At 49.2% G+C, this 27,261-nt stretch overlaps 1 protein-coding gene and 1 non-coding gene across 2 annotated transcripts in view; one reads left to right on the forward strand and one right to left on the reverse strand.

Annotated features, from left to right (window-relative positions):
• Window positions 1-27,261, reverse strand: part of mertk (MER proto-oncogene, tyrosine kinase) — a 171,480-nt gene that overhangs the window by 40,058 nt on the left and 104,161 nt on the right. Inside the window, exon 8 of the mRNA XM_033020527.1 lies at window positions 23,631-23,776. Coding sequence (XP_032876418.1) covers window positions 23,631-23,776 — 146 coding nt within the window. The remainder of the gene's footprint in view (window positions 1-23,630; window positions 23,777-27,261) is intronic.
• Window positions 5,777-5,853, forward strand: LOC116973894. Its single transcript, XR_004412176.1, has one exon. It is a non-coding gene; the product is annotated as a small nucleolar RNA SNORD71 (small nucleolar RNA).

Raw genomic sequence — 27,261 nt, forward strand, 5'->3', positions numbered from 1 at the left:
CCACCAAAATGGATAACCTCACATTTATCCACATTATACTGCATCTGCCAAACATTTGCCCACTCACCCAGCCTATCCAAGTCACCTTGCAGTCTCCTAGCATCCTCCTCACAGCTAACACTGCCCCCCAGCTTCGTGTCATCCGCAAACTTGGAGATATTGCCTTCAATTCCCTCATCCAGATCATTAATATATATTGTAAATAGCTGGGGTCCCAGCACTGAGCCTTGCGGTACCCCACTAGTCACTGCCTGCCATTGTGAAAAGGACCCGTTTACTCCTACTCTTTGCTTCCTGTTTGCCAGCCAGTTCTCTATCCACATCAATACTGAACCCCCAATGCCGTGTGCTTTAAGTTTGTAAACTAATCTTTTATGTGGGACCTTGTCGAAAGCCTTCTGGAAGTCCAGATACACCACATCCACTGGTTCTCCCCTATCCACGCTACTAGTTACATCCTCGAAAAATTCTATAAGATTCGTCAGACATGATTTACCTTTTGTAAATCCATGCTGACTTTGTCCAATGATTTCACCACTTTCCAAATGTGCTGCTATCCCATCTTTAATAACTGACTCTAGCAGTTTCCCCACTACCGATGTTAGACTAACTGGTCTGTAATTCCCCGTTTTCTCTCTCCCTCCCTTCTTAAAAAGTGGAGTTACGTTTGCTACCCGCCAATCCTCAGGAACTACTCCAGAATCTAAAGAGTTTTGAAAGATTATTACTAATGCATCCATTATTTCTGGAGCTACTTCCTTAAGTACTCTGGGATGCAGCCTATCTGGCCCTGGGGATTTATCGGCCTTTAATCCATTTAATTTACCCAACACCACTTCCCGGCTAACCCGGATTTCACTCAATTCCTCCAACTCCTTTGACCGGCGGTCCCCTGCTATTTCCGGCAGATTATTTATGTCTTCCTTAGTGAAGACGGAACCAAAGTAGTTATTCAATTGGTCCGCCATATCCTTGTTCCCCATGATCAACTCACCCGTTTCTGACTGCAAGGGACCTACATTTGTTTTAACTAATCTCTTTCTTTTCACATATTTATAAAAACTTTTGCAGTCAGTTTTTATGTTCCCTGCCAGTTTTCTTTCATAATCTATTTTTCCTTTCCTAATTAAGCCCTTTGTCCTCCTCTGCTGGTCTCTGAATTTCTCCCAGTCCTCCGGTATGCTGCTTTTTCTGGCTAATTTGTACGCATCATCCTTCGCTTTGATACTATCCCTGATTTCCCTTGTTATCCACGGATGCACTACCTTCCCTGATTTATTCTTTTGCCAAACTGGGATGAACAATTTTTGTAGTTCATCCATGCAGTCTTTAAATGTCTTCCATTGCATATCCACCGTCAACCCTTTTAGAATTAATTGCCAGTCAATCTTGGCCAATTCACGTCTCATACCCTCAAAGTTACCTTTCTTTAAGTTCAGAACCATTGTTTCTGAATTAACAATGTCACTCTCCATCCTAATTAAGAACTCAACCACATTATGGTCACTCTTGCCCAAGGGGGCACGTACAACAAGACTGCTAACTAACCCTTCCTCATTACTCAATACCCAGTCTAAAATAGCCTGCTCTCTCGTTGGTTCCTCTACATGTTGATTTAGATAACTATCCCGCATACATTCCAAAAAATCCTCTTCCTCAGCACCCCTGCCAATTTGATTCACCCAATCTATATGTAGATTGAAGTCACCCATTATAACGGTTTTGCCTTTGTCGCACGCATTTCTAATTTCCTGTTTGATACCATCTCCAACTTCACTACTACTGTTAGGTGGCCTGTACACAACACCCACCAGCGTTTTCTGCCCCTTAGTGTTTCGCAGCTCTACCCATACCGATTCCACATCCTGCAAACTAATGTCCTTTGCATTAATCTCCTCTCTAATCAGCAACGCTACCCCACCTCCTTTTCCTTTCTCTCTATCCCTCCTGGATATTGAATATCCCTGGATGTTCAGCTCCCAGCCTTGGTCACCCTGGAGCCATGTCTCCGTGATCCCAACTATATCATAGTCATTAATAGCTATCTGCACATTCAACTCATCCACCTTATTACGAATGCTCCTTGCATTGAGACACAAAGCCTTCAGGCTTGTTTTTACAACACTCTGACCCCTTATACAATTTTGTTGAAAAGTGCCCCTTTTTGATTTTTGCCCAGGATTTTCCGGCCTGCCACTTTTACTTTTCAACTTGCTACCTATTGCTTCTACCCTCATTTTACACCCCTCTGTCTCTACGCTCACACATTTAAGAAACCCTTTCCCTTTAACTCCATCCTCCACTAGCCCATTCGACACCCCCACCCCCCTTATTCAGTTTAAAACCACCCGTGTAGCAGTGGCAAACCTGCCTGCCAGAATGCTGGTCCCACACCTGTTAAGATGCAATCCGTCCCTTTTGTACAGTTCCCCCTTACCCCAAAACAGATCCCAGTGATCTAAGAATCTAAATCCCTGCCCCGTGCACCAGTTCCTCAGCCACACGTTCAGGTCCCGTATCTCCCTGTTCCTGCTCTCGCCAGCACGAGGAACTGGAAGCAAACCCGAGATAACAACCCTGGAGGTCCTGCTTTTCAGCATTTTTCCGAGCTCTCCAAAGTCACGCTGCAGAATATTCATCCCCTTCTTTCCGACATCGTTTGTGCCGACATGCACTACCACTTCCGGATGTTCACCTTCGCCCTTGAGGATTTTCTGCACTCTGTCCGTGACATCCTGGATCCTGGCACCAGGAAGGCAGCACACCATCCTCGCATCCCGTCTGTTGCCGCAGAAACCTATGTCCTCTGGTCCTTGATTCCCCTACTCTGGGCAAGAGACTCAGAGTGCATCTACCCGATCTATTCCCCTCGTGATTTTTTATAACTCTATAAGATCTCCCCTCATCCTTCTGCGCTCCATGGAATAGAGACCCAGCCTACTCAACCTCTCCCTATAGCTCACACCCTCTAGTCCTGACAACATCATCGTAAATCTTTTCTGAACCCTTTCAAGCTTGACAATATCTTTCCTATAACATGGTGCCCAGAACTGAACACAATACTCTAAATGCGGTCTCACTAACGTCTTATACACCTGCAACGTGACCTCCCAACTTCTGTACGAGCACAACTTCTGTACCACAGTGTGGTCATTGGGGCCTCATGGGTCAGTGGGTTGGTGGGACCTCGTGGGTCGGTGGGGCCTTGTGGGTCGGTGGGGCCTTGTGGGTCGGTGGGGCCTCACGGGTCAGTGGGTCGGTGGGGCCTAGTGGGTCAGTGGGGCCTTGTGGGTCGGTGGGGCCTCGTGGGTCAGTGGGTTGATGGGGTCAGTGGGTCAGTGGGGCCTGGTGGGTCGGCGGAGGCATCTGGAGGGGACCCAGTGGCAGTTGATGAGGGCCCTGGTTGGGGTCAGCGGCCGATGAGGGTGACGTAGTCGAGGAAGCCATAGGATGCGCAGCCGGGGACAAAGGTGTGTGGGGGGGAGGAGGGAATAGAACAAAGGTAGACCTGACGCGGGGTACTCTGTAACCTTGTCGGTGCCCGCCCTTTATGTGGCAACTATTGGCATACCTTACGTATACAAGCACTGTAACGTCACCTGTGACAGTAAAGTATTCATTCATTCAGTCATTCCAGCATGGGTCTCACATCCACAGTTCATGAGAGGATGGCGGTTCGCAGATCTACCCGCACGTTCGAGAAAGGGGCTGGCTGGAGGCTCACAGGTGCCCGGGCTTCCCTGGATCAGGCATCGCTCATTACAACTAGAGCACACACTTTGGAACTAAAACATGGCGCCTCTTGAATGTGGGATCAGAGGACTATTTCTGTACAATTTGCTGATCGGGGATGTGCTTAGGTGTGGCAGAACCCGACTGGACTGTTTATAAAAGAATGTCACTGTGCGTTTGGCATGTGTGCCAACCACATCACCATTGGGCCATTGCAGCATTGAACACATACAGCACGTAACCCTCTGACATTTTGCCCCATCTTCCCATCTCCACCCCTTTCCGCACAGGCCTTTCCCTCCGCAACTCCCTGGTTAACTCAGCCCTTCCCACCCAAACCACCCCTCCCCAGGTACCTCCCCCTGCAACCGCAGTAGATGCAACACCTGTCCCTACACCTCCCCCCTCGACTCTGCCCAGGGACCCCGACAGTATCGTGAAACCAAGCGCAGGCTCGTCGATCGTTTCGCTGAACAACTGCGCTCAGTTCTGATCTCCCGGTTGCTAAACACTTTTAACTCCCCCTCCCATTCCCACACTGACCTTTCTGTCCTGGGCCTCCTCCATTGGCAGAGTGAGGCCCAGCGCAAATTGGAGGAACAGCATCTCATATTTCACTTGGGCAACGGTATGAACATTGACTTCTCCAACTTCAAGTAACCCTTGCTTTCCCTCTCTCCACCCATCCCTCCCCCTTCCCAGTCCACAACCAGTCCCCCTGAGTACATTTTATCTCTCTTTGCTTCGTTGTCACCTTCTCCTGGCTATCAATGATCTATTCTACATTTTCCTTGAACCTCATCCTCTTTGATGTCTCGTTCTCACACCTTTCTCTTCCTTGTCTCTGTATCTCCCTCTCCCCTGACTGAATCTGAAGAAGGATCTCGACCCGAAACGTCACCCATTCCTTTTCTCCAGAAATGCTGCCTGTCCCGCTGAGTTACTCCCTCACTCTGTGTCTTGTTTTTACATAAACCTCCTTGTCTCCAAGGACACAAAGTGCTGGAGTAACTCGGGGAGTTCAGGCAGAGCATGGATAGGTGACGTTTCTGATCAGACTTCTGATCAGTCTGAGGAAGGGTCCTGATCCAACATGTCAGCTGTCCATGTTCTGCAGAGATACTGCCTGACCCGCAGAGATACTCCAGCACTCTGTGGCGTTTTGTGTAAAGCAGGTTCCTTGTTTCTAGGTGAGATGATTTAAAAAGGAACAGCAGAATGGAAACACAAGGAATTGCAGATGCTATTTTTTTTTTTAAAGACCCAAAGTGCTGGAGTAACTCAGCTGGTCAGGCAGCATCTCTGTCGAAGATGAATTGGTGAGGTTTCAGGTCGGGACTGATTGGGGAGGGGGTGAGGTGGGGAGAAAGATGGAGGAGAGGAGAGGGAGGACAAAGCATGGCATGGTATACCTTATTGTCCCCTGAATGTCGGATTAAAACTTGGTGTGAAAAGCCGCGAGCCGAGATTTGAGCTGTTAACCTTCTGACTCAGAGTGTGTGCAATGTGTTAATACATGAGTCATGCACGTCAAGCATCATTTAACAGCAGCGGAGATTACAAATTTAGCCGACATTCCAACCTTATTTCCAAAATTCCTCGTAACGCCTTGGCTCAAGTTCCAAGAAAACCGCGATACTTGCCAATCAATGCAGCAAATCAGGGCAGCACGGTGGCACAGCTGCCTTATGCCCCTGTCCCACTTAGGAGACCTGAACGGAACATAGAAGAAGCGGAAACTACTTTCGACCATTAGGGAGACTGACAAAAACCTTCGGGAACCTCCGGGAACCTTGGGTGGGGCACAAAGTCTCCAGAGGTTTCCGTTCAGGTTTCCTAAGTGGGACAGGGGCATTACAGCGCCAGAGACCCGGGTTCCATCCTGACTGTACGGAGTTTGTACCTTCTCCCCGTGACCCGCGTGGGTTTTCTCCGGGTGCTCCGGTTTCCTCCCACACCCCAAAAACGTGCAGGTTTGTAGGTTTAATTGGCTTTGGTAAAATTGTAAATTGTCCCCAGTGTGTGCAGGATTGCGTCAGAGTAGTGTGCACTGGTCGACACAGACTCGATGGGTCGAAGGGCCTGTTTCCATGCTGTATCTCTAAAGTCTGACAGTGCACCATAACTAAACGTGGGTTGGTCCACCTGTTGGGAAGAATGTACGTGCGGTCGATAGCTGCACTTACTCATCACTTGTTTCCCTCAGCTACTGCTGATATTAAGATGCCATTGACTCACTGACACTGTGTGGGTGTGCAGCTGTCTATTCACAGGATATTAGTGTCTGCTTTGGCCAGCAAAGTCCGTATTTAGCAATATTATGACATCTCTACATGATCATTTCACACAGAGGATGGTGGGTGCATGGAACGAGCTGCCAGAGGAGGTACTGTAGTTGAGGCAGAGACTATCCCGACGTTTAAGAAACAGTTAGACAAGTACATGGATAGGACGAATTTGGAGGGATTGGGCCAAACGCATGCAAGGTGGGACTAGTGTAGCTGGGACGTGTTGGCCGGTGTGGGCAGGTTGGGCTGAACGGCCTGTTTCCACGCTGTAACACTCTATGACTATGACTCTAACTACTGGAGATATTTTATATTCTCCAAGTTTGTCCAATGCAAGAAGATTATAGGACATAGAATAGTACAGCACAGGAAGAAGGCCCTTCGGCCCACGATGTCTGTACCGTACATGATGCCAAGCTAAGGGCGGCATGGTGGTGCAGAATTGGGTTGCTGCCTTACAGCGCTGGAGACCAGGTTAGATCCTGACGACGGGTGCTGTATGTATGTTTGTACGTTCTCCCTGTGACCGCGTGGGTTTTCTCCGGGTGCTCAGGTTTCCCCCCCACACTCCAAAGATATACAGGTTGTAGGTTAAATGGCTTTGGTAAAATTGTAAATTGTCCCAAATGTGTAGGATAGTGCTGGTGTACGGGGATTGCTGGTCACCGCGGACCCAGTGGGCCGAAGGGCCTTTTACTGCACTGTATCTCTAAACTAATCTAAAGAAAACGAAACTAATCTCATACGACCATAGGTGGCAATTGCCGAGTGTGCAAGGAGTGGATGAGAAATCATAGAACGAGTGTGAACGGGTGATGGAGGGCCAGCATGGATTCGGAGGGCCGAAAGGCCTGATTCCAAGCGGCTAAGCTCAACCAAATAAAACATCGGAGCAGTATTCGGCCATCCGGCCCATCAAGTTTGTACCACCATTCAATTACATCCGAACTATTTTTCCCTCTCTACCCCACTGTCCTGCCTTCTAATTGTGGTATTATGGAATAATAGTGTAAGGAATGCAGTGACGGCATCCGGGCTGAGGTTGGCGCTGTGGGCGTAACGGGATGTGACGTGGTTACCGGGGGGGGTGTGAGGGAACGCCCGGGCATGCACACGAGCCTGCTGCTGCTGTGTCAGCGAACTCAGGAGTTTTCTGTGCATGCTAACAGCTACAGAAAACCCAAATTTCCCTCAAAGCCTCAGCCACAAGCACAAACACCAGGCAAAAATAAACTTAATACACGGCCACAGCCAGGTTCAAAGGCCTGTTATAGATGTGGATAAATGCCCTCGCATGGAAAAATGGAGTGCCCTGCTAAAGATGCTGTGTGTCACAACTGTGGCAAAAAGGGACATTATGGCAAAGTGTGCAGAAACAGTGCAAAATCTCTCAATGCTGTCACTACAGAGGAAGAAGAGAGCTTTTTCCTGGGAGCCGTGGATGCTGGAAAAGACCCGTGGACGGTGCAGCTACAAGTGAGACAAAAAAAAGTGTGCTTTAAAATAGACACTGGTGCTGATGTCACCGCCATGCCAGCCGAGGTGTACCATGACATTACAGGGGGGCATGATGTGAAGCGCCTGGCAGTGTCGACACGCCCATTGTTTGGGCCAGGGGGCAATGCACTCTCTGTCCTGGGTGTAGCCAGAGAAACATTGCGCAGAGGCAAAAAGACAGCCATAGAGAACATTTATGTAGTAGAAGACCTGCACACTGCACTGTTGGGAAGGCCTGCCATAGAACGGCTTCAGCTTGGAATCAGTGAAACAACAATATCCGAAGCTGTGTAGCGGCTTGGGTCTTGTTCGGAGGCCATACTCAATTAAATTGAAGCCGGAGGCTGTGCCCTTCTCTCTCCACACACCACGCAGAGTCCCTCTGCCGCTTATGGGAAAAGTGAAGGAGGAGATAGACCGTATGGAGAAGATGGGCGTAATCACCAAGATTGAGGAGCCGACTGATTGGTGTGCCGGGATGGTGGTGGTGCCGAAATAAGCATTTGTGTGGACTTCACAATGATGAATGGATCAGTATGCAGAGAAAAGTTTATCCTGCCTTCTGTCGAGCACACTCTGGGCATGCTAGCTGGCGCAACAGTATTCAGCAAATTAGATGCCAACATGGGCTTTTGGCAAGTACCATTGACAAGAGAGTCTGCCAAATACACCACCTTCATCACGCCTTTTGGGCGCTACTATTTTAACCGTCTTCCCTTTGGCATATCATCAGCCCCCGAGCACTTTCAAAGGATGATGATGACAGAAGTGACCGGTGGCCTGGAGGGGGTACTGTGTCACATGGACGACATCCTGGTCTGGGGACAGACTCAGGAAGAGCATGATGTGCGGCTACATGCGGTGCTAGAGAAGGCACAAAAGGCCGGCATTACGCTCAACATGGACAAATGTGAGCTCACACGCCACACAGTCAGATTCCTGGGTCATGTGATTTCAGCAGATGGAGTGAAGCCAGATCCAGAGAAGACGAGAGCAGTACAAGAGATGGATGCACCCAAAAATGTCAGCGAACTCAGGAGTTTTCTGGGCATGGTCAATCAGCTGGGCCGCTTCTTGCCTAACCTGGCTGAAAAAGACAAAGTGCTACGAGACCTGCTGTCCAAGAAGAACCACTGGTACTGGGGGACAGAGCAGCAGGCCGCCTTTGATCAGTTAAAAACAGAGCTGTCATCCACACCAGTGCTCACATTATACAACCCAAACAGTGCTCTAAAGATCTCTGCTGATGCCTCTTCCTTTGGCCTGGGGGCAGTCCTGCTGCAGAAGAGCGAGGCCATGTGGTCACCTGTGGCATATGCGTCCAACAGAGCAGCGCTATGCTCAAGTAGAGAAGGAGGCATTGGCTGCTACGTGGGCATGTGAAAGGTTCAGCTGTGTCATCCTGGGAAGACCATTCGAGCTGGAAACTGTGACCATAAGCCGTTGGTGAGTCTGCTGGGAGGGAAAGCTTTGGATGACCTCCCACCAAGAGTCCACAGATTTAGGATGAGACTCATGAGGTACAACTATACAGTCGATCATGTCCCTGGCAAAAGCCTGTGGACAGCCGACACCTTATCTCGTGCTCCTCTGAGACCCGCAAGAACACACACAGACACAAGCCTATTAGAGGACACCAACATCTATGTAGACTCTGTCATCAGCAACTTTCCTGTCAGTGGAGATTATCTGAGCAGCCTACGTGAGCACCTGAAGGCAGACAGCACATGCTCTGCACTGATGGAGTACTGCACAGACGGCTGGCCCAACAAAAGCCAACTGCAGGGAGTGCTGAGACATTACTGGGCTGATAGAGCAGTGCTGACTGTGCACGATGGGCTGCTGCTGCGGGGCACGAGGCTCGTCATCCCATCAGCCTTACAAGGTGATGTGCTGCAGAGACTACATGAGGGACACCTGGGGGTGACAAAGTGCAGGGGCCGGGCCAAACAGACAGTATGGTGGCCAGGACTCAGCAGCCAGCTGAATGACATGGTGCTGAAATGTAGAACCTGCATCCAAGAGAGAAGAGCCGCTGATGCCAACGGAGATGCCAGACAGGCCGTGGCAACCCTTGGGAGCTGACCTGTTCACGTTGAAAGACAAGACATATCTACTAGTAGTAGATTATTTCTCAAGGTATGTGGAAGTTGCGCTGCTGTCACCCACAGATGTGGTGGTGCGCCTGAAATCCATGTTTTCTCGTCATGGAATTTGTGAATTTCTTAAAAGTGACAATGGGCCCCAGTTGTCAGGTAGCCACTTTAAAGCCTTTGCAGCAGAGTATGGCTTTGTGCACATCACGAGCAGCCCCAGGTTTCCTCAGAGCAATGGGGTGGCGGAACGCGCTGTACAAACCGTGAAAACCCTGCTAACAAAGGCGTCAGACCCATATCTTGCATTGCTGGCCTACAGAGCAACCCCTCTACAGAACGGCTATAGCCCGGCCGAGCTGTTGATGGGGCACCGCCTCCGCGCTACAGTTCCTGCCCTTCCAACCCTGCTGAATCCAGTTTTGCCTGACTACAACGCGCTGGGGGCCAAAGAAAGGGAGAAGAGGAGGAGCGACGCACGATCCTTCGACAAGAGGCACGGAGCGAGAAATCTGGAGCCGCTCGTACCTGGGGAGGATGTGTGGATCACCGATGCATGAGTCCAGGGCACAGTGCGATCTACACACAATACCCCTCACTCTTATATCGTCCAGGTGCCTCAGGGCACACTGAGGAGGAACCGGCATCACTTGGTGCCGCTGCAGACCAACAGTGGGGTAGTCGACGCTGATGAGCCACCGGTGGGAGAAGATTCACCTACACCAGAGCCAGCTCCACCAGTGACAACATCACCCAGCAGAGAGGGCCCCACCACAGAGACTGTGCGGACCAGGTGTGGGAGAGAGGTTAGAAAGCCGAAGAGACTTGATTGGTGATTTATTGATTTGTTTTCTACAGTAAAGAAAAAGAGAGTGAAATGTGATTGTGAAATTGTTCTGCTAAACCTGTTACATTTACCTGAAACCTGAGAGTTTAAGTTTTGAAGAACACAGCCTGCTAAAGTAATAGTTCACAGTATAATAATAATAATAATAATAATGGATGGGATTTATATAGCGCCTTTCTACTACTCAAGGCGCTTTACATAGCATTATTCATTCACTCCTCAGTCACACTCGGTGATGGTGAGCTACTTCTGTAGCCACAGCTGCCCTAGGGCAGACTGACGGAAGCGTGGCTGCCAATCTGCGCCTACGGCCCCTCCGACCACCACCAATCACTCACACACATTCACACACAGGCAAAGGTGGGTGAAGTGTCTTGCCCAAGGACATAACGACAGTATGCACTCCAAGCGGGATTCGAACCGGCTACATTCCGGTTGCCAGCCGAACACTTAGCCCATTGTGCCATCTGTCGTCCCAAGTATGGTAACGCGTAAGTTATTTTATTTCTATTTTGCATGCTTGAAACAGGGACAGATCAGGGACAGATCTTCCAGCAAAAGGGCAGAATAAACCCCTTAAGACCTGCAGAGACAAAGGTAGTCCACCCTTTGTTCTCAAAGAAAGGGAGATGTGGTATTATGGAATAATAGTGTAAGGAATGCAGTGACGGCATCCGGCCTGAAGTTGGCGCTGTGGGCGTAACGGGATGTGACGTGGTTACCGGGGGGGGGGGTGAGGGAACGCCCGGGCATGCACACGAGCCTGCTGGTGCTGTACAGAGTTGCTAAATAAAGACAGACTCCGATTACGTCGTTGTATGAGCCTTATTATAAGAATAACTTGACACTAATGGGCCTGTCTCACTCAGGCGATATTTTAGGCAACTACAGTTTGTCGCCACATGTTCGCTCGCCAGGAGTGGTCTCCTCAGTCGCGCAGAAAGTCGTAGCGTCTTTCTGGTCAACGCTACATTTTCAACATGTTGAAATTTTCGGCGACAGTGGGTTTGATGCCAATGAGCGTAGCGTGACTTCTCCTGACGTGGGTGCTGTCGTAGGTTGTCGCCAGGATGACGTGGGTTGTCGCCAGTTTTTCGGCGACCTGCTATGACCCTGACAGTCGCCGGCAGTTGCCTAAAAAATCGCCAAGTGGGACAAGCCCATTTGTGATCAAGAACCTATCATTCGCCATTTTAAAAATACCCAATAACTTGACCTCCACACCTGTCTGCGGCAATTTATTCCACAGATTCACCAGCCTCTGGCCAAATACATTCCTCCTCATCTCCATTCTAAAGGTTCATCCTTTTATACTGAGGCTGTTGGCTCATCTGCATGCACACGGCGCATATTCCTCCCTTCTAAAAGTCACTTGAAGGCCACTATCGTCTCTGCCTCCACCACCATCCCTTGGCAGCTCATTCCAGGCACCCTCACATCCACAAAAAACCTGCAAAACAGGAGGTTGTGAGCATTTTATCGGGATGCATCACAGCTCAGTTTGGGAACTGCTCCATCCAAGACCCCAGGAAATTGCAGAGAATTGTGGACGCAGCCCAGACCATCACACAAACCAACCTCCCTTCCACCGACTCCATCTACACTTCACGCTGCCTCGGCAAGGCCAGCAGCAGAATCAAGGAACAGTCTCACCCCAGACACTCCCTCTTATCCCCATCGGGCATAAGGTACAGAAGTGTGAAAACGCACACCTCCAGATTCAGGGACAGTTTCTACCCAGCGGTTATCAGGCAACTGAACCGTCCTACCACAACCAGAGAGCAGGTCTCGATCCGAAATGTTGCCCATTCCTTCTCTCCAGATCCTGCCTCACCCGCTAAGTTACTCCAACATTTTGTGTTTACCTTGATCGGACTTTACTGGCTTTACTTTGCACTAAATGTTATTCCCTTATCATGTATCTGTACACTGTTAATGGTTCGATTGTAAAAGCCCTGTCCTACTGTACGAGTTCATTCAAGAGTTCTCCCGAGTTTGCCCTGATTCGAACTCGGAGATTTACGGTAATGGCCGCTCGTCGGTACTCGGGGCTCTCGTGGACATTTTTCAACATGTTGAAAAATCTTCACGAGTCTTCCCGAGCTTACCGCATTTCCCGAGTACCTGCCGTTAGCGTTACGAGCCGCTAAGAGACGTCCCCGAGCTCCGACGTACCCGCTACGTTCATTCTACGTTACCACGTGCTTACCACGAGTTTGATTTTTTTTTTAAACTCAGGAGAGCTCTTGAATGAACTCGTACAGTGGGACAGGGCTTTAATCATGTATTGTCTTTCTGCTGACTGGACAGCACACAACAAAAGCTTTTCACTGTACCTCGGTACACGTGACAATAAACTAAACTAAATTATTCTGACGGTACACAAAATTGCTGGGGAAACTCAGCGGGTGCAGCAGCATCTATGGAGCGAAGGAAATAGGCGACGTTTCGGGCCGAAACCCTTCTTCAGACCGTCTGCCTTATCTATGCCTCTCAATCATGAATCATTGTATCAAGTAAACTGCGAAACTAAAACATCTGACGCAATTTACCAAAATGTCACTTGCTAATAAGTCATCGTACTCAATCCCACAAATAAGGGTGGTGGACACAAGACCATCGATCGAGGCGTTTACTGGAAGCTAAGCCCTCGTAACAAGCGGTAAATGGTATTGTGCACAGCGTGGCATTTAGTCACAGAGTTTAAGCCTGTGCGTGGTATTTTGGCTGCATGTCCATTGCCGATCAACCTTACAATACGCCCTTTCACAAGCCTTGTATTACGTCCGAGTGGTATTCAGTCTGAAACTTTGCAAGGGGACATCCCCGCCAGCTGCAACTTTGTTGCACATATCTTAATGCTATTAAGCCGGAATCGGAAGGATTAATTCTATCAGATACCTCACTCGCACACCATAATACCTCTGAAATGTTGCGTTTCTGATCCCTGCTTCTTAACATCAATTCGTCATAGAGTGTGGAAACAGGCCCAACCTGCCCACATGTCCCAGCTACACTAGTCCCACCTACCTGCATTTCGTCCATATCCCTCCAAACCTGTCTATCCATGTACCTGTCTAACTGTTTCTTAAACGTTGGGATAGTCCCAGCCTCAATGTTAGATAGGTACATGGATAAGACAGGTTTGGAGGGATATGGACCAAGCGCAGGCAAGTGGGACTGGTGTGGATGGGGCATGTTGGTCAGTGTGGGCACGTTGGGCTGAAGGGCCTGTTTCCACATTGTATCACTCTGTAACTAAGCAAAGAAAGGGGAGATAGACTATTGTCTGACGTTTATTACAAACCCACTGACTCCCACAACTATCTCGACTACACTTCTTCCCACCCTGCTTCCTGCAGAGACTCTATCCCCTACTCCCAATTCCTCCGTCTACGCCGCATCTGCGCCCAAGATGGGGTGTTCCATACCAGGACGTCCGAGATGTCCTCATTCTTTAGGGAACGGGGGTTCCCCTCTCCCATCATAGATGAGGCCCTCACTCGTGTCTCCTCGATACCCTGCAGCTCCGCCCTTGCTCCCCCTCCCCCTAGTCACAACAGAGACAGAGTCCCCCTAAACCTTACCTTCCACTCCATCAGCCGTCACATACAACACATAATCCTCCGGAATTTCCCCCACCTACAACGGGATCCCACCACTAGCCACATTTTCCCATCTCCACCCCTTTCCGCTTTCCGCAGAGACCGTTCTTTCCACAACTCCCTGGTTAACTCGCCCCTTCCCACCCAAACCACCCCCTCCCCAGGTACATTCCCCTGTAACCGCAGAAGATGCAACACCTGTCCCTATACCTCCTCCCTTGACTCTGTCCAGGGACCCCGACAGGCCTCCTCCAACCTCATCTACTGTATCCGTTGTTCAAGATGTGGACTCTTATACATCGTCGAGACCAAACGTAGACTGGGCGATCGTTTCACGGAACACCTTCACTCAGCCCGCCTGAACCAACCTGATCTCCCGGTTGCCAAACACTTTAATTCCCCTTCCCATTCCCACACTGACCTTTCTGTCCTTGGTCTCCTCCATTGTCAGGGTGAGGCTAAATGCAAATTGGAGGAACAGCATCTCATATTTCACTTGGGCAGCTTACAGCCCAGTGGTATGAATATTGATTTCTCTCACTTCAGGTAGCCCCGGCATTCCCTCTCTCTCCATCCCTCCCCCACCCAAGTCACACCAGCTTCTCGTTTTCACCCAACAAACAGCTAACAATGGCCTGTTTCCTTTATCATCAGTACTTTTTTGCAAATCTTTCATTCATTTGTTCATTTGTTCAGAAACATAGACAATAGGTGCAGGAGGAGGCCATTCGGCCCTTCGAACCAGCACCGCCATTCATTGTGATCATGGCTGATCGTCCCCAATCAATAGCCCGTGCCTGCCTTCTACCCATATCCCTTGATTCCACGAGCCCCTAGAGCTCTATCTAACTCTCTCTTAAATCCATCCAGTGATTTGGCCTCCACTGCCCTCTGTGGCAGGGAATTCCACAAATTCACAACTCCCTGGGTGAAAAGGGTTTTTCTCACCTCAGTCTTAAATGACCTCCCCTTTATTCTAAGAGAATTCTTACGAGATGGGTGGGGACTGGAGGACGTGCCAGCCAGCAGCGGGGTCAGGCCTGCTGGTCACAGCCGCTCTCTGACCTGCCATTGCCCTGCCGGCCTGCTGGGCTGCCCTCATGCCTGGCCTCCCTCCCGATGAGTGAGAGGATGGCAAACACACTCAGACTGGCCAGGGGCACAACTGCTGAAACAGCAGAGCTGCTCGCAACGTGAGGTGACATGAACACGGGGAAGTGAACTGAGAACTGAAAGCAATGACCCACGATTGACTGCTGCCACAGAGTTATCATCCCATCGTCACTTCATAAAGTCATAAGTAATTCAAGATTCAAGTGAGTTTATTGTCATGTGTCCCTGATAGGACAATGAAATTCTTGCTTTGCTTCAGCACACAGAAAATAGTAGGCATTTACTACAAAACAGATCAGTGTGTCCATATACCATTGTATAAATATATACACACATGAATAAATAAACTGATAAAGTGCAAATAACAGACAATGGGCTATTAATGTTCAGAGTTTTGTTTGAGCCAGGTTTAATAGCCTGATGGCTGTGGGGAAGTAGCTATTCCTGAACCTGGACGTTGCAGTCTTCAGGCTCCTGTACCTTCTACCTGAAAGTAGCAGGGAGATGAGTGTGTGGCCAGGATGGTGTGGGTCCTTGATGATACTGCCAGCCTTTTTGAGGCAGCGACTGCGATAAATCCCCTCGATGGAAGGAAGGTCAGAGCCGATGATGGACTAGGCAGAGTTAGGCCATTCGGCCCATCAAGTCTACTCTGCCGTTCAATCAAGGCCGATCTATCTCTCCCTCCTAACCCCATTCTCCTGCCTTCTCCCCATAACCCCTGACACCCGTACTAATCAAGTATCAATATATCCCCACCTTAAATATATCCACTGATTGGCCTGCACAGCCGTCTGTGGCAATGAATTCCATAGATTCACCACCCTCTGACTAAAGAAATTCCTCCTCATCTCCTTCCTAAAAGAACGTTCTTTTATTCTGAGTCTGTGGCCTCTAGTCCTAGACTCACCCACCAGTGGAAACATCCTCTCCACATCCACTCCATACAATTCACTATTCGGTAATTTCCACCGAAAATATCATTACATTATTAGAAATCAACTCGTAGAATTAAAATACTAGTTGTCATTTTAATTTTAGACACTATCTGATCTTCTGTCTTTCTCAGTCGACGTTCCATTATATTACAGTATGTAGGAAGGAACTGCAGATGCTGGTTTACCCCGAAGATAGACACAAAATGCTGCAGTAACTCAGCGGGACAGGCAGCATCAAAGATCCCATAGGATACTAATACGGAGACGGAAGCCGGTTATGGAAACATCCTCATAAAAATAAAAGTTATTTGGGAAAAATCTTCTCCTCATTTTCAGAATTATAATTTATTAACACAAACTGTTCCCCGCAATGTTGATTACACTGCGAGTCGGGTCGGGTCGGGTCGGGTTACTGAAATGGATGAAAAAAAGGCCCACGTTCCGCTCTGTTGCGTACTACACGTCAGCCCATTGCATTTAGCAGGAGTGGTCCATCTTGCTCTGCTATAGGATCTTTGGGCAGCATCTCTGGAGAGAAGGAATGGGTGACGTTTCGACTCGAGACCCTTCTTCAGACTGAAAGTCAGAGGAGAGGGAGACACAGAGATAGGAAGTGTAAGGTGTGAAAACGAGACATCAAGGGGGGCAAAGTTCAAGGGAAATGTAGAGTAGATCATTGGAAGCTGACAACGAAGCAAACAGAGATAAAATTTAATCAGGACAGTCAGACTGGTAGGAAAACGAGGATGGGGGAGGGATGTAGAGAGAGGGACAGCAAGGGTTACTAGAAGTTAGAGAAGTCTGAAGAAGGGTCTCAACACGGAACGTCACCAATTCATTTGCTCCAGAGATGCTGCCTGACCCACTAAGTTAGAATTAGAATTAGATTAGATTCCTTTATTGTCATTCAGACCTTTCGGTCTGAACGAAATTATGTTGCCTACAGTCATACACAGAACCAATAAAAACAAAACATGTGAGTTCACCAAGCACATCCTCACTGTGATGGAGGCAAAGTCTTAGTCTCCGTCTCTTCCCTCCTTGTTCTCCCTCTGCGCTGAGGCGATCGATCCAGGCCGGAGATGCCGCTCTCCAGTCCAGCGGACCTCCGTGGTGATGTCGCCGCCGCCGAAAGCCGGAACGCAGTCTCCGCTCCGAGACAGCCCGCCACAGCTCCGGGCCGCTGCCCCAGCTCCGGGTCCCACATTCTCCGCTCCGAGACGGCCCGCCACAGCCTCAGCTCCGGGCAGCCGCCCCAGCTACAGGCCGCAGTCTCCGCTCCGGGTCCCGCAGTCTCCGCTCCGGGCCGCTGCCCCAGCTCCGGGTCCCGCAGTCTCCGCTCCAGGCCGCTGCCCCAGCTCTGGGTCCCGCAGTCTCAGCTCCGAGCCCCGCTGCATCAGCTCCAGGCTGCCGCCCCAGCTCCAGGCCGCCGCACCAGCTCCGGGTCCCGCAGTCTCCGCACCGGGCCGCTGCCCCAGCTCCGAGCCCCGCTGCATCAGCTCCAGGCCGCTGCCGAAAGCCAGAACGCCGCACCAGCAAGTCGGGCCACCGCTGCCTCAGCCCCGAAGACAGCCAGCCTCTCGTTGGTGAGTCCTGGCTGGCTCTGCCTCCGGAGCCTCGGGGTCAGTCGCAGGCTGGAGGCCGCCAGCTCCACCATTAGGCCTCAGCGCAGACGGAGGCAGAGAAGGGGGTTACGACACACGAAAAAGTCGCATTCCCCCGAAGGAAGAGACAGAGAACATGTTTCACCCCCCCCCCCCCCCTAACACAACCCAACAAACTAAAACTTAACCAAAACAAGACAAAAAAAACTACAGAATAAAGTAAAGACAGACGGACTGCAGGCGAGCTGCAGCTGTTAACAGCGCCGCCACTTCTGGAAACTTCCTGAGTTATTCCAGCTTTTTGTCTCTATCTTCCATCTGATTATTCCTAGCTAACAGCGGTTGTTTTAAAGCCAGCAAGCGGTGTTGAAGCAACATGTGCCCCTGGCCTCAAGACCTTAAATGCTGACTCGGCTGATGCTGAACAACAGACGGCATTGTGACGTCTCTATGATTTACCAAAACTGCGCTACTCTTTCTGTGGTAAGACCACATTCCCACACATCATCTGCTTCAACTCTGGAGTAAATTACTCTCCGCTCGCGCCCTCCCATAAAACAAGCTTCAGCGTTAAACTCTAAAACGCAATTAGTTTAGTTTAGTTTAGAGAAACAGCGCTGAAACAGGCCCTTCGGCCCACCTAGTCCACACCGACCAGCGATCCCCGCACAATAACACTATCCTACACACACTAGCGACAATTTACATTTATACCAAGCCAATTAACCTACACACCCGAACGTCTTCGGAGTGTGGGAGGAAACCGAAGATCTTGGAGAAAACCCACGCAGGTCACGGGGAGAACGTACAAACTCCGTACAGACAGCGCCCTTGGATTAGTTTAGTTTAGTTTAGAGATACAGCACGTAAACAGGCCCTTCGGCCCATCGGGTCCACGCCAACCTGCGATCCCCGTAAATTAAAACCATCCTACACCCACTAGGGCCATTTTTTACATTTGCCAAGTCAATGAACCTACAAACATGTACGTTATTTAGGATCGAACCCCGATCTCCTGCGCTGTGAGGCAGGACCTCTACTGCTGTGCCACCCTGCTGTTAAAGTTGGAAAGGGTGCTGAGAAGATTTACAAGGATGTTGCCAGGACTTGAGGGTCTGAGCTGTAGGGAGAGGTTGAGTAGGCTGGGAGCGCAGGAGGATGAGGGGGAATCTTATAGAGGTGTATAAAATCATGAGAGGAATAGATCGGGTAGATGCAGTGAGTCTCTTGCCCAGAGTAGGGGAATCGAGGACCAGGGGACATAGGTTCAAGGTGAAGGGGAAAAGATTAAATATGAATCTGAGGGGTCACCTTTTCAGAAAAGGGTGGTGGGTGTATGGAGCAGAGAATTTTCTTTACCCGTGAACAAACAATTCCATTCTGGTTCATTTGCAATGTAATTCCATTCAACTCTCTTTGATCCACATCCCTCAATGCCCAGGCCCCACAACAACTATTAGCAACCGACGTTTCCGGTAGTATCATTTAGTTTAGTTACAGATACATAGAAAATAGGTACAGGAGTAGGCCATTCAGCCCTTTGAGCCAGTATCGCCATTCAATGTGATCATGGCTGATCATCCACAATCAGTACCCCGTTCCTGCCTTCTCCCCATACCCCCTAACTCTGCTAGCCCTAAAAGCTCTATCTAACTCTCTTTTGAATGCATCCAGTGAACCGGCCTCCACTGCCTTCTGTGGCAGAGAATTCCACAAATTCACAACTGTGAAAACGTTTATCCTCATCTCCGTTAAACTGTGGCCCCTGGTTCTGGACTCCCCCAACATCGGGAACACGTTTCCTGCATCTAGTGTGTCCAAACCCTTACAAATTTTATACGTTTCTATAAATTCCCCTCTGATCCTTCTTATACAAGCTCAGCCATTCCATTCTTTCAACATATGCCAGTCCCGCCATCCCGGGAATTAACCTTATGAACCTACGCTGCACTCCCTCAATAGCAAGAATGTCCTTCCTCAAATTTGGAGACCAAAACTGCACACAATATTCCAGTTGTGATCTCACCAGGGCCCTGTACAACTGCAGAAGGACCTCTTTGCTCCTATACTCAAATCCTCTCGTTATGAAGGCCAACATGCCACTCGCTTTCTTCACTTCCTGCTGTAGCTGCATAAACTAAATGATCACCAATGCTTACTTTCAGTGACTGATGCACAAGGACACCCATGTCTCGTTGCACTTCCCTTTTCCTAATTTGACACCATTCAGATAATAATCTGCCTTCTTATTCATACGCATTATACTGCATCTGCCATGCATCTACCCACTCACCCAAGCTGTCCAAATCACCCTGCATCCTCATAGCATCCTCCTCACAGTTCACACTGTCACCCAGCTTAGTGTCATCTGCATATTTGCTAATGTTACTTTTAATTCTTTCATCTAAATCATTAATATATATTGTAAATAGCTGCGGTCCCAGCACGGAGCCTTGCGGTACCCCACTAGTCACTGCCTGCCTTTCTGAAAGAGACCCGTTAATTCCTACTTTGTGTTTCCTGTCTGCTGACCACTTCTCTATCCATGTCAGCACTCTACCCCCAATACCATGAGCTCTAATTTTACCCACTAACCTCCTGTGTGGGACCTTATCAAATGCTTTCTGAAAGTCCGGGTACACCACATCCACTGGCTCTCCCTTGTCCATTTTCCTAGTTACATCTTCAAAAAATTCCAGAAGATTAGTCAAGGATTCCCCTTCGTAAATCCATGCTGACTCGGACCGATCCTGTTACTGCTATCCAAATGTGCCACTATTACATCTTTTATAATTGACTCCAGCATCTTCCCCACCACCGATGTCAGGCTAACTGGTCTATAATTCCCTGCTTTCTCTCTCCCTCCTTTCTTAAAAAGTGGGACCTGATCAGGACCTTATCCAGAATCTATAGAACATTGGAAAATGATCACCAATGCGTCCACGATTTCTAGAGCAACCTCCTTGAGTACCCTGGGATGCAGACCATCAGGCCCTGAGTTTAGAGATACAGAGTGGAAACAGGCTCTTCGGCCCACCGAGTCTGCACCGACCAGCGACCCCCTCACATTAACACTATCCTACACACACTAGGGACAATTTTTACAGTTATACCAAGCCAATTAACCTACAAACCTGCACGTCTTTAGAGTGGGAGGAAACCGGAGATCTCAGAGAAAACCCACGCGGTCACACGGAGGACGTACAAACTCCGTACAGACAGCACCCGTAGTCGGGATTGAACCCGGTTCTCTGGCGTTGCAAGCGCTGAAAGGCAGCAACTCCACCTGATCGGCGTGGAGTCGATGGGCCAAAGGGCTTGTTTCGGCACTGTGTCTCTAAACTAGACTAAATATCAGAATGTTTTCAGTAACAACAACCCTGTTAGGAATTTGGCAATGGGGGGGGGGGGGGGGGAATAGAAACGGAAAAAGTACCAGTTAGCACGTTCTGTGACTGGGTTTGTAGCACATCATTGTAGTGAAGAGAATAGTGGCGGCACGGTGGCGCAGCGGTAGAGTTGCTGCCTTACAGCGCCAGAGACCCAGGTTCCATCCTGACTACGGGTGCTGTCCGTACGGAGTTTGTACATCCTCCCTGTGGAAGTGTGGGTTTTCCCCGGGTGCTCCAGTTTCCTCCTACTCTCCAAAGACGTGCATGTTTGTAAGTTAGTGCTCAGGAAGGAACTGCAGATGCTGGAAAATCGAAGGTACACAAAAATGCTGGAGAAACTCAGCGGGTGCAGCAGCATCTATGGAGCGAAGGAAATAGGCGACGTTTCGGGCTGAAACCCTTTTTCAGACTGAAGTGTGGCTTCTGACTGAAGTCTGAAGAAGGGCTTCGGCCCGAAACGTTGCCTATTTCCTTCGCTCCATAGATGCTGCTGCACCCGCTGAGTTTCTCCAGCACTTTTATCTACCAGGTTTGTAGGTTAATTGGCTTTGGTAAATTGACCCTAGTGTGTGGGTTAGTGCTGATACTCGCTAGTCTGTGTGGACTCTCTGGGCCGAAGGGTCTGTTTCCACACTGTCTCTTTGAACTAAAGTAAACTGAAACATTTTACACAGTTCCTTACAATGACAATGAAAAGGCCAAATGGAACGTTAATTGCAGTAACAACACAGAGATTGATCAGCACATTAGGACAGCACTGGCCCACAGCCTAGTGATCCTATCAGTGCCATTATAACATGAGAACGTGGAAAAATGGAGGGGCTTTGATGAAGGGAGAAGGCTGGACCTTGCAGGGAAGGTATGAAATTGGAACGAGAATTCGACAATGTTACCAGGCAGGAGCTTAGGGAAGAGGGGAAAATCCGGCCTGCCGATCGGAAGTCTGCCACGGAAGTCCTGATGGGATCAAGATTGGCCGCTCACCCGGCCTAGACGTCGCATTTGCGGGGAGACGTCCGGTAGCGTTGCCAACTGTCCCGTATTAGCCGGGACATCCCGTATATTGGGCTAAATTGGTTTGTCCCGTATGGGATCGCCCTTGTCCCATATTTGACCGCTACTACTCGGGTCGAGGGGACTGTCGGGTCGGAGCGCCGCATCCGGCCCCGCCTCACCCGTCCCGACGTAGTGCAGCCCATGGAGTGCAGCAGCAGCAGCGCCTCGCCCGTGGCCCCGTCGGTCGGCAGCCCGGCCAGCTGTCCGACCTTCGGACCTTCGCTTACCGCCGACACCACCACCCCTCCTTCTCATGGCCGATCATCGGTTCACGAGTTGGACGGGGCGCCGGACTTTGCGTGCAACGTCGCGCGGCCCGGGCCAAAACTCCTCAGCTGGCCCGCCGGCTGGGCTTTGCATGCAGTCCAGCACCCGGGACAACTCATCATTCACCCAGCCATGGCCCAGTCGGTCAACGAATTGCCGTCGGGAATTTGTCCCGTATTTTGACCCTTTGTCCCTTATTTAGGAGTGAGAAAGTTGTCGACCCTAACCTCCGGTGTGAGGGGGGGGGGGGGAAATGCAACTGCACTCTCATAATAAAGTGTTCGGTTTAAAGCAAATGCTGGAACCTGACATTCCATGACAAACAGTGGTGGGTGGGCCTGTATTTTCTATTCAAATGTATAATTTGAAATTTGGCAAGCTCACAGGAACAATTGAGGCAGGCGGTGAAATTAATCATTATTGTTAAAGAGGGAAGATATGTGTGGGTGGTGGGTCCCACCCGAGCAGTGTATTACAGTCTAGTTTAGTTTGGTTTAGAGATACAGTGTGGAATCAGGCCCTTCGGCCCACCACGTCTGCGGCAACCAGCAACCAGTGGAAGAGTCTAGGACTAGAGGTCACAGCCTCAGAATCAAAGGACGTTCTTTTAGGAGGTTGAGGAGGAATTTCTTTAGTCAGTGGGTGGTGAATCTGTGGAATTCTTTGCCAGAGAAGGCTGTAGAGGCCAATTCAATTTACGGCAGAGATGGATAGATTCTTGATTAGTACGGGTGTCAGAGGTTATGAGGAGAAGGCAGGAGAATGGGGTTAGGATGGATAGATCTTGATGGGCCGAATGGCTTCATTCTACTGCTATCACACGGAACCCAGGTCTCTGGTTCTGTGAAGGGCCTGTCCCATTTTGGCATCATTTGCGCGTCATGAGTTGGATGGGGGTGCTAGGTCACCACGTACCATTCGCGCGTGATGCACGCCTTGCACGCAACACGTGCACGTCACAACGCGCGCATCTTGCGTCATGGCGCGTAAATTATGTGGCGTAAATTACACGCAAATGACACCCAAGTGGGACAGACCCTTAAGGCAGCAACTCTACCGCTGTGCCCAACAAAGACGGGTTATAGCTGAGAGTCTAATCGCTTGATCCCCACTGCGAAACTGCAGCTGGTTTATAATACAAACCGGCATTACACTTGCATGCTTTTTATGGACTTGAAATCACTTGAAATGTACTTACAGGGGATTTTCCACCTTCCCAGGCGTAGCTCAACATGTAACCCAGCAGGATACCATTCACTTCCTCAGCCGCAGGTGCCGCCCAGTCCACAGTTAACCAGGTACTGTTCTTACGGACACTTACATTACGAGGAGGTGCTGTCGGGACTGCCAAAATAAAACGTTGCATCAGTAATCACCTCTTCAAATGTCATCTTTTACTCTACATATATAGCAGTATATAGCAGAGCAGGACAACATAGGAACAGGTCCTCCAGCCCACAATGTACGTTTCAAACCCAGAGCCAAGTTCAACTAATCTCTGTATGAATGTAGACACAAAATGTTGGAGTAACTCTAGAGAGAAGGAATGGGGGACGTTTTGGGTCAAGAGTCAAGAGAGTTTATTGTCATGTGTCCCAGATAGGACAATGTCATTCTTGCTTTGCTTCAGCACAACAGAATATAGTAGGCATAAATAAATACAGACCTTTCTTCAGAATGAATGATCCATATCCCTCCATATCCATGTGCCCAGGCAAAAGCCTCTTCAACACCATCGCTGCATCTGCCACCACCACCACCAGCAGTGTGTTCCAGGCACCCACCACTCTCTTTGTAGGTACAAGGAACTCCATGCTTCCATCGATTCCATTCTCCCTTCCATCGACTCCATCTACACCTCACGCTGCCTCGGCAAGGCCAGCAGCATCATCAAGGGCCAGTCTCACCCCGGCCACTCCCTCTTCTCCCCTCTCCCATCGGGCAAGAGGTACGGAAGTATGAAATTGCACAGCTCCAGATTCCGGGACAGTTTCTTCCCAGCTGTTATATGGAACTGAATCATCCTACCACAACCAGAGAGCAGTGCTGAACTACTATCTACCTCATTGGAGACCATCGGAGTGTCTTTGATCGGACTTTACTGGACTTGATCTTGCACTGAACGCTATTAACGTTATTCTCTTTATCATGTAACTATAGACTGTGGATGGATCAAATGTAATCATGTATTGTCTTTCCGTTGACTGGTTAGCGCGCAACAAAAGCTTTTCACTTTTAGACAATAGACAATAGGTGCAGGAGTAAACCATTCGGCCCTCGAGCCAGCACCGCCATTCACTGTGATCATGGCTGATCATCCACACTCAGTACCCCGTTCCTGCCTTCTCCCCATATCCCTTGACTCCGCAATCTTTAAGAGCTCCATCCAACTCTCTCTTGAAAGCATACAGAGAATTGGCCTCCACTGCCTTCTGAGGCAGAGAATTCCACAGATTCACAACCCTCTGTGTGAAAAAGTTTTTCCTCATCTCCATTCTAAATGGCTTACCCCTTATTCTTAAACTGTGGCCTACTCCTGCACCTATTGTCTATTCATAGTGGTGGGTGGACAGACGTGGGTGGATATGGGGTTTAATCTGAGCAAGTGCAGGGTTTTGCAATTTGGGATGTCAAGCACAAGGGGAAATGACATTGTTCATTTCAGGACCCTAATTAATGCTGGACCCATTATGCTGGAGTAACTCAGCGGGTCATTCAGCATCTCTGGGTGACGTTTCGGGTCGAGACCTTTCTTCAGACTAAGAGTCAGGAGAAAGGGAAATATTTAAGGGCCTGTCCACTTAGCGATTTTTTCGGCGACTGCCGGAATCATATCAATGTCGCCAAAAGATTTCGAATATTTCAAAATCCAGCGGCAACAAAAAAAATGTTGCGACACTGGAAAAAACAGCGCGCGTCATACGTCATCATGCCGCGTCACGCCGCATCACGCCGGTGACCTGATAGGTCAGTCAATGATCCCAGCAGTCGCCGAAAAAATCACCAAATGGGACAGGCACTTTGGAGAGACATAGTAAAGCGATACAGAACAAATGAATGAAAGATATGCAAAAGAGTAACTATGATAAATGAAACAGGTCATTGTTAGCTGTGAGCTAGGTGAAAACAAGTTACGGACAATGAGACTCAACAAGATGACTTTGAAGCTGGTACAACTTCGGCAGTGGAGGGATGGAGAGAGGGGGATGCAAGGGTTACTTGAAATTAGTCTTAATGCATTTTCTCTTGACCTGCTGAGTTACTCCAGCATTCTGTGTCCTTCTGTGTAAACTAGCATCTGCAGTTCCTCATTTCTATGTCAGACAAACTGATCATTCAGAAGTTCATAAACAGCCAAGTTTGGCCAAGCTCCTCCTGCAGTTAAATACCCGCTGATCCAAGCAACACTTTGACAACACAAAACTTCTCAAACCGCTTGTCTGAATACACCGTGGAGTTGGTATTCTAGGGGGTTGTGCGACTGGGACTTAACTTCATGACCACAAAGATTAGTTCCCTCATACCAAACTCAAACTCAGTTGTGGAAAAACCTGGTCAACTCTATGAGCAGTGGGGTAGGGACGAGCTGTCAGCAGCGATTAGACGTTTAAAGCCTGCACCGTGTGTCTGAGTTGTGAAAGATAGATGTAGTGGGATGGAATTCAGCGGTGACTTGTCAGTTCTGTAGCATTAAAGGGCCTGTCCCACTTGGCGTTTTTTTTGCCGATTGCCGGCATCATTGACTGATGTATCAGGTCACGGAAAAACTTGCGGCGTGACCACGTATTGACGGGCGGTGTTTCCTCAAGTGTCGCAACATTGTTTTTGTCGCCGCTGGATTTTGAAATGTTCAAAATCTTTCGGTGACCCTGATACGTCAAGTCAATGACGCCGGCAGTCGCCGAAAAAAACGGCAAGTGGGACAGGCCCTTTAAGCTGCGAGACTTCACCGAGATAGTGAACTTAGTCAGGGGGGTTCATCCCTCAAGAGGAGTCCTCATTGAAACTTACCGAATAGTGAAACGCCTGGATAGAGTGGATGTGGAGAGGATGTCTCCACTGGTGGGAGAGTCTAGGACCAGAGGGCACAGCATCTGAATTAAAGGACGCACATTTAGGAAGGCGATGGGGCGGAATTTCTTTAGTCATAAGATTATAATTGATAGGAGCAGAATTAGGCCATTCGGCCCATCAAGTCCACTCCACCATTCAATCACGGCTGATCTATCTCTCCCTCCTAACCCCATTCTCCTGCCTTCTCCCCATAACCCCTGACACCCCAATAAGACAAATCGGTCCAAAGGACAAAATAGATAATTGTAAATGTAAAGAGGACAAATGTGAAGGCGATGTTTCTGAATGTGTAAAGCATTTGGGATAAAGTAGATGAAATAACAGTACAAGTAGCTGTAAATTGTATAATTGCCAGTACAGAGATCGGTGATGGAGCAGCCTAGTTTGGAAGCGGAATGAACTGTATTTGCTGGAAGGGCAGGGAAAAGGAGATGAGATGGTGCCATCGGTAAAAGAACAAGAGTGGGAAAGAATGCTGGCTGGAAAATCAGGGATTGGTCTGAATGCAGCTCAGAACCATTGGAGGAAGTTGTTTACAGGCCTCCAAACCGCAGTGGTAATTTAGTGGATTCATCAAATAGGGCGACACGATGGTGCAGCGGTAGAGTTGCTGCCTCACAGCGCCAGGGACCCGGCTTCCATCCTGACTACGGGTGCTGTCAGTACGGAGTTTGTATGTTCTCCTTGTCACCTGCGTGGGTTTTCTCCGAGATTACCGCACTCCAAAGACATACAGGTTTGTCTTGGTATAAATG

This window comes from Amblyraja radiata, chromosome 5 (genome assembly GCF_010909765.2).
Source record: "Amblyraja radiata isolate CabotCenter1 chromosome 5, sAmbRad1.1.pri, whole genome shotgun sequence".
Classification (NCBI taxonomy): Eukaryota; Metazoa; Chordata; class Chondrichthyes; order Rajiformes; family Rajidae; genus Amblyraja; species Amblyraja radiata.